The sequence below is a fragment of the Myotis davidii genome, unplaced genomic scaffold (genome assembly GCF_000327345.1).
Source record: "Myotis davidii unplaced genomic scaffold, ASM32734v1 scaffold533, whole genome shotgun sequence".
Classification (NCBI taxonomy): Eukaryota; Metazoa; Chordata; class Mammalia; order Chiroptera; family Vespertilionidae; genus Myotis; species Myotis davidii.
Window position 1 is genome coordinate 163,543 of NW_006285996.1, and position 8,171 is coordinate 171,713.

Genomic DNA, 8,171 nt, shown 5'->3' on the forward strand with positions numbered 1-8,171 from the left:
TTCCTTCTTCGCCGACTCCGTCCACACCTTTGGGGACCCCTGGACCTGCTGGGGTTCGACCCCAGCAGTGGGGAGTTGGAAGAGTGAGAAGTCTTGAATGGTTTCCAAGCTTTTTTGGCTTGAATGTTTGGATGAATAAGAGACCATTGCTAAGGTAGAAAATATTGGAAAAAATGGGCCGAGTTAGAACTGATAGAAACATAGTGACCTTTTGCTGTTAGTTTTCATTATATTTGACCACTCTGTAGCTGTTAATTAATTTAGAAAATTGATTTTTTGCAGGCCCTCTTTTATTTAGACTTGAAATACTCTAGTAACCAAAGTTTCAGTCTTCATGGTACTTTCATCTTAGTAAGAGGAAACAGCAACCAACAAATACAATAAGTAAGTTCTGTCGCCAACAGTAAGGTGTAAGTTTTCTGGGGGGGGAAAGGAAAGTGGGATCAGGAGTATTAGGGTAGAGCTTGCAATTTTTAATAGTGTGGTTAGCTTGGGCCATATTTAGAAGATGGGGTTTAAACAGAGGTAACACATTTACCCTAGGGTGGAAGCAAGCCTGGCATGCTCTAGGCGTAGCAAGGAGGCCAGTTGGGTGGGATAGATGGGCAAGGGGGAAGAATAAGTAGTAGGCTATTAGACTGGAGACAGGAAGGGGATTGGCAATGGCAGATCATGAAGGAATTTGTAAATCATTGTAAGGATTTTGGATTTTACTCTGAGTGAAATGGAGAGCCACTGGAGGGTTTTGATCTGATTTACATTATAAAGACCCACTCTGGCTGGCCCATGACAAGAGACATTGGAGGCAAGGGTAGAAGTTGGAGACTATTGCGGTAATCCAGGGGAGAGAAGACAGAAACCTGGACCAGGGTGGTAGCAATGACAAAAGCCTAGTCTTTCATCTGATGTCCAGTACCATCTTCAGCTGATTTAACAAACAATCTGCTTGGATTTCTTTATCATCTAAACCCAGAAGATAGGAAATCAGATTCATTTCTTTATTCTTTTATTCTCCATCTGTCCATATTTCTGTCTATAATACATTCTCTAGGCCATAATAATTATTAATCTCCTCTTATGCTCACATGTAATCAGTTGCCTCATTTGGTGATTTCTGAAGTAGGAATCACACATATACATTTCTTTAGTCCATTTAACCCAAAGCAGTCCTTTGAAAACTTCACCGTCCTCTCCACACTCTTCTAGTTCATTCTGCTGGAATCCCTTATTTTTTACAGTTTCCTGATACCTGTCTGCTTTTCCTCTTGATTTTCTTCATCCAGAGATTTGTTGACCTTTTACAGTAACCATCATTCCCTTTACTGCTCTAATCTGTTGATCCTTCATTTGGACTAGTATGGCACTAAGGTTTGCGTACTTATTTTGTCCCTTAATTAAACCTTGTGGACAGGGCACTATGCCTCATGCTTCTCTCCACAGTGTCTAGTACAGGACTGGCATATAATGGATGGGCTTGTTAAAGCAAATGTGTTGAAATATTTTATTTTTTCCTAAGAATTACTAGTACTGTAAAGGTATTTTTTAAGAGTGGTTTTAAGTAGGGTGACTTCTTAGTGACAAAAAGATGGATTTTCATCGTTCAAAGTTAATATCCTTTTCTTAAGACATTTGAGGTTCAAAAGTGAATATTAAATTCCTTTGTTCCCCACTTTACTTCTTGCTCATTACATATTTATATATATTTTTGGTATAGATAATCTTTTTACTTTATCTTTCTATTTGCTAATTAGATGAGTTCAGCACTGTGCTGTAACACTTGGTTAGCCACTGTGCACATTATAATAAGATATATTCCCCAGATAACATAGTTGCAGAGATAATTGGAAGTATGTGAGAATTTATTTGGTGGTGGCCTGCCTTGTTTACTTGCAAGCTTGAATTTGGCAGCATATACTAATATACATATGCCTTAAAATGTATTTGTTTGTATTTGAAGAAAAATGTATATATGGAAATGTCCTTTGAAGATGCTGAATGACCAGTCATTTTGAAAACTAAACTGATACTGTAGAATCTATAATCTGCCTTGTATGCTATTGTCCTGTAAGTGTGGTAAATGAAGCATAAATAAAGGTAATGTTTTCATTTTAACTTGAAAATTTTTTTAAACATATTTTATGGATTTTTTACAGAGAGGAAGAGAGAAGGATAGAGAGTTAGAAACACTGATGAGAGAGAAACATCGATCAGCTGTCTCCTGCACACCTCCCACTGGGAATGTGCCCGCAACTAAGGTACATGCCCTTGACCGGAATCGAACCTGGGACCTTTCAGTCCTCAGGCCGATGCTCTATCCACTGAGCCAAACCGGTTAGGGCTAACTTGAATTTTTGAGTGCTTATGGGAAATATTAGCTTGGTGCATATCCCCCATTTATTGAGAATGGAATATTATGTATATAATTTTCAGAGGTTGGAATTAAGTTTTATGTGTATGTATGTGTGCTTGTTGGCATTCAAACTATAGCCATTTTCTTCGTTGAATTTTATTATTGCTTTTAAACTTGAATTACAGTCACCTAAATTACTACCATATGCATATTACTAATTGCCTTGCAATAGGACACTGAGATTTTATTTAGCCTTATATCTATCATAATTGTAATTATTTTATATCACTTTAGTATAGTGCTTCTCAAACTTTTTGGTCTCAGGGCCCCTTTATACATTACATGTTAATATAAATAATATTTTAATTAAAAAATCCAGAAACCTGTTTTCCAAAAAAAAATTAGTGGGAAGAGTGGCATTTTGCAAATCTCATGAATGTCTAACTCAGTGATTTTCAACTAGTGTGCCACAAGAATTTTTAAAACATGCAATACCTGACTAACCAGGGGTATTGACTTCTTTTCCCTTAGATTGTCAAATAAAAAAAAAATGACAACAGCCAACACAACAATAGCTATCTGGAGTGAATAAGTCAAAATTATACCTATTTTCAAAAAATATATTTTTATTGATAGTATTATGGATATCTCCCATTCCCCCCTTTCCTCCCTCTTAGCCCTAATCCCCCACCACTCTATTGCCCATGTCCGTGGGCTATGCATCCTATCTAATAATCCTATCTAATAAAAGAGTAATATACAAATGAACTGTCACTTCACGATAAAGATGGCGGAGCCCACAGCCAATAAAGAGGGAATATGCAAATTCATGTGACAAGGTGAGAGGCAGAAAGGTGGCTCCAGGCCAGAGCGAAGGTGGTGCCGGCAGCCAGGGAAAGGAAGGCCTATTCTTGCACAAATCTTCGAGCCTCTAGTAAAGTATATAAGTTCTTTAGTTTATCTCTTCTCAACCCTCCCCCCCCCCAACCCCACATTGAGGTATGTCAGTTTGTTCAATATCTCCATGCTTTGGGTCTTATTTGTTGGTTGATTGATTTTGTTCATTAGATTCCACAAATAAGTGAGATCATGTGATATTTGTCTTTCTCAGTTTGGCTTATTTCACTGAGCATAATATTTTCCAGTCCATCCATGCTGTCCCAAAAAGTAGGCGATCTCTCTTTTTTACAGCTGCATAGTATTCCATAGTGTAAATGTCCCACAACTGTTTTATCCATTCATCTACTGATGGGTAATGGGCTGTTTCCAAATCTTAGCTATTATAAGTCATGCTGCTATGAACATAGAGGTACATATATTCTTTCTGATTAGTGTTTCAGATTCTTAGGCTATGTTCCCAGAACTGGGTATGCTGGGTCAAAAGACAGTTCCATTTTTTATTTTTTAAGGAAAATCCATACTGTTTTCCACTTTGGCTGCATCAATCTTCATTCCCACCAGAATTGTTTTTTTTTGGGGGGGGGGGTTGGTTAGGATATATTCCCAGGAATGGGATCACTGGTTCCAACAGAAGTTCCATTTTTAATTTTTTGAGGAAATTCTTTTGCTGTTCAGAAGCTTTTTATTTTGATGTAGTCCCATTTGTTTATTTTCTCCTTATGTTCCTTTTCCCCAGGAGATATATCTGTAAACATATTGCTACATGGAATATCTGAGATTTTACTGTGTATGTTCTCCTCTAAGATTTTTATGGTTTCATGCCTTACATTTAAATCTTTTATCCATCTTGAGTTTATTCTTGCATATGGTGTAAGTTGGTGGTCTAGTTTCATCTTTTTGCATGTGTCTGTTTAGTTTTTCAGCACCATTTGTTGAAGAGACTCTTTACTCCCATTGTATATTCTTGCCTCCTTTGTCAAATATTGACCTACCTATTTTTTTTTGTCAGATTGGCAAAAAATATATTTTTTGATGTGCTGCAGAATTTTAGTAATTAGTTTATATGTGCCATGAGATGAAAAAGGTTGAAAATCGCTGGGCTAGCCTAAAAGACAAGCTGGAGTATCGAACCTTCTGAATTCAGTGTTTAGCAATGTTATTTTGGTTGAAGGATCTGAAGTAAGTCCAACCTGTAGGATATATATAGTTAGAAAAGGGAGGAGCAGTTAATAGTATTTTTAGATAATTGTGGATATTCGTATTTTGATACTACAACAAAATTCTACAAGTGGAAATTTCTTAAAGGTGAGTTGCTATATAGAGTCTGAAACCCTGTCAACAAACTTCTTGTACTTTTACATTGAAACCCACTGGTTTTATCTTGTACACTTTGAGCGGCTCTTCCACTTAAGCATGATTTTATAACATTATGTGCCCATCATTTGATGAATATTGAATCACTGAGTTACGTAGTTCTTCCACAGGTTAGCACATTTCATTATACAGTATCAAAATTTTGCATTCATCAACACCATTGATTTAATTAGAAAGTCTAAATATTGGAGAGCTGTCAAGCTAATGGTGGTAGGTACAAGTTTTTCAAAACTTCTAATTTTGACTTCAAACATTGAATTTTATTAATGTTGAGAAATAATGAATATTGTCACTTGTTTTCTTTGAAAAGATGAGCTTATTCCATTTATTTTTGAGAAAATATCTTTCAGATACCTGAGTCTGAATAACCATAGTTTGTCTCTCAATCATTCTTTTTTTTAAATATTCACTCGAGGATATGTTTTTATTGATTTTAGAGAGAGAGGAAGGCAGAGAGAAATATTGATTAGTTGCTTCCCGTATAAGACCCGATTGAGCCTGCAACATAGGCATTCAGGAATCGAACCTGCAGCCTTTTGGTGTATGGGATGACGCTCCAACCAACTGAGCCACCCAGCCAGGATCAACCATTCTTTTAAATAAAAATGATCTTCCTGGCAAAAGAAGCGATTTCAGCTCCCAACTCAATCACACAGAGGCTTTTCTTTGACACAGGCATCCTGTGTTGGTATCCAGCGGAAGTGCTTTATGTGTACTTTGCATTTGGTGTCACAGAATATTAAAGGATATGTATCAAGGGTCAAAAATTGAATAAAACATTTTTGACTGTTCATCAAGGACATTGTTAAGTGAAACCGGCCTTTTTGCCCACTGTTGCTTTTGCACCATCAGTGCAAACAACAGTGAAAAGTGCAATTAAGTACTTATTTTTTTATATTTTTTTAATATATTTTATTGATTTTTTTACAGCAGGAAAGGAAAGGGATAGAGAGTTAGAAATATTGATGAGAGAGAAACATCGATCAGCTGCCTCCTGTACTTCCCCTACTGGGGATATGCCCGCAACCAAGGTACATGCCCTTGACCGCAGTCGAACCTGAGACCCTTCAGTCCGCAGGCCGACGCTCTATCCACTGAGCCAGACCGGTTAGGGCTACTTATTTATTTTTTAAAATCCTCATCTGAGGATATTTTTCCATAAATTTTTAGAAAGATGGGAAGACAGAGAGAAATGTCGATGTGAGAGAAATACATCGATTGATTGCTTCCTGCAGGATCCCCACCAGGACCTGGCCTGGCGAGGAGCCTGCAACCGAGGTATGTGCCCTTGACCAGAATTGAACCGGTACCCTTCGGTCTGCAGGCCGATGCTCTATCCACTGAGCCAAACCGGCTAGGGCGCAATTGAGTATTTTAATGAAAATAGACTTTGTGGACACCCAAATGATCTTGAGGACCCCTCCATAGACCATGCTCTGGGGAATGCTGATTTAGTGTGCTATAATGAGAAAAGCTGCAGGTTCCGTTTTGAGGTATCTTGTGATGTATTGAAGTTTTTTTTATTGGCTGTATCCGAATGGAGACATCTCCTTGCTCTACTGCTTCTTAGGGCAGCACCATTTATAGCAATGGATTGCATGCCTGTTTTAGTGTTTGTTGTTAGTTATATTAAGAGTTTAGTACATATTTTTAATTGGATTTGAGCCTCTGTTAAACTATATTCCTTAAGTGTTTATTACACTTATACGTTAGTGTATAATCTGCCTTCATATGTACTCTATATTATTTACTAATTCTCCCCACAATCTGAAGAGGATATCACTTTTCAATTAAATCTCCATTATGTAGATGAGAGAATAAAAGCTCTAAGAGATTGTGTGACTAGCCCCACTGTATTTCCTTATATTTCAAAATAAAATTTTAAAGCAAGCTTTTTTTTTTTTAATGGGCTATGGGTTCATGTTTATTGGAATTTGATATAGAGTCCTGACCATGGGCAAGATGGCAGCCAGAAGTGTGGGTAGGAAAAAAAACATCCTATTCCACACTCAGTTCACTCTATTAATCCATCAACCTACACCACTCCCATCCCCACTAGTAGTCCAAAGAAGGTAAAATGGCCCAGGAACATGCTGTGCTGCTCTCTCATCAGTCTGTTAAGCCTCAGAATTAGAGAGTGAGGAGTATTTGAAGTTCTGTCCATTTAGTTTCAGAACAATAAGCAGAGGCAGGAAGCCATGGCAAAGACACTGGCAGCTTTGCATCTTGCTAGGTCTTTATAGCTGTGTCTCTGGATTTGTAGGCCACTTCTCGACTTTTCAGCTCCCTCACGATTCCTTGGGTCAGCCGACCAGTGACTAACACTGCATATACACCAGGCTTAAAGTTACTGACTCCCTGCCACTTGGAGACCCAGCTGTCCTCTGGACTCATCATTCCAATGATTCCATCAAAGGAAGAGCTGGTGCAGTCATATACCATCTCTCGGTTAACCTTCATCTGAAGGTATGCATCACAATTGTCACAACCATCATATTCAAATTGGTCTGTAGTCTTGACCAGCGAATGCAGCAAACAAGCTCGCAGATGCCTCAGGTCCTTGAGCACCGTCTCCAGAGCCATCCTCTCGACAGGAACCGAACAGCAAAATGCTCACAAGCTCTTTAGTATTGGTAACAGAATTGCTGCTATGTCTGCCTGAGTAAATGCCTGCTTACTGAGCTCTGATGAATTCTTTGTCAACTGCAGGTTCTCTCTCACCTCCCTACACTTCCATGGCAGCCAACTCTAAATCCCATCCAGGCTTTCCAACTCTCCCAGTGAATTATCAGGTGTACCGGTTAATAATGCGGATTTTTTTCAATAGATGGAGTTACACATATGTTTACATATATGCAATTTGATATGTATGCTATTTTGTTGTATTAACAGCAAGCTTCAAAACTTCATATGTCAAATTGGCTGAAGGTGTTAACATCATAGATATTTTTTATACATAAAGATGTCAAATTTCGTGCCAAAAAAGCATTTGCAGGAAGTTTTAGCTCATTACTTATTTTGAAGAAAAAGTTATCGTATACTTCGGGAAGCTGATGGTGAACATGCTTCATCTCCAGATACTTGTGAACGCTGGTTTAAATGCTTTAAAAGTGATGATTTCGATGTGAAAGACGACGTCCAGGTCAACTGAAAAAGTTTGAAGACCAACAGTTACAAGCATTATTGGATGAAGATGGGTGTCAAACTCAAAAACAACTTGCAGAAAGATTACACGTTGCTCAGCAAACAATTTCTGATCATTTGTAAGCAATGGGAAAGATTTTAAAGGAAGGAAAATGGGTGACACATCAACTGAATGAAAGACAAATGGAAAACCGAAAAGTCATCAGTAAAATGTTGCTTCAATGGCAGGAAAGAAAGTCTTTTTTGCATCCAATTGTGACTGGCAATGAAAAGTGGATTTGTTTTGAGAATCCCAAACGCACAAAATCATGGGATGATCCAGGTCAACCATCAACTGCAAGGCCAAATCACTTCAGAAAGAAGATAATGCTCTGCGTTTGGTGGGATCAGGAAGGTGTAGTGG

At 38.0% G+C, this 8,171-nt stretch overlaps 2 protein-coding genes across 4 annotated transcripts in view; one reads left to right on the forward strand and one right to left on the reverse strand.

Moving 5' to 3' along the window:
- GTF2F2 (general transcription factor IIF subunit 2) overlaps positions 1 to 8,171 on the forward strand; it is a 145,887-nt gene that overhangs the window by 25,693 nt on the left and 112,023 nt on the right. The gene's annotated exons all lie outside the window — the stretch shown is intronic.
- LOC102755715 (transcription elongation factor SPT4-A-like) lies at positions 6,530 to 7,216 on the reverse strand. Its single transcript, XM_015559682.1, has one exon. The coding sequence runs from the start codon at positions 7,205 to 7,207 to the stop codon at positions 6,854 to 6,856; it is 354 nt and encodes a 117-aa protein (XP_015415168.1). The 5' UTR covers positions 7,208 to 7,216; the 3' UTR covers positions 6,530 to 6,853.

Excerpts from the sequence above, each read along its gene's own strand:
- LOC102755715 (XM_015559682.1), bottom strand. The coding sequence starts at position 7,207 with ATGGCTCTGGAGACGGTGCTCAAGGACCTGAGGCATCTGCGAGCTTGT.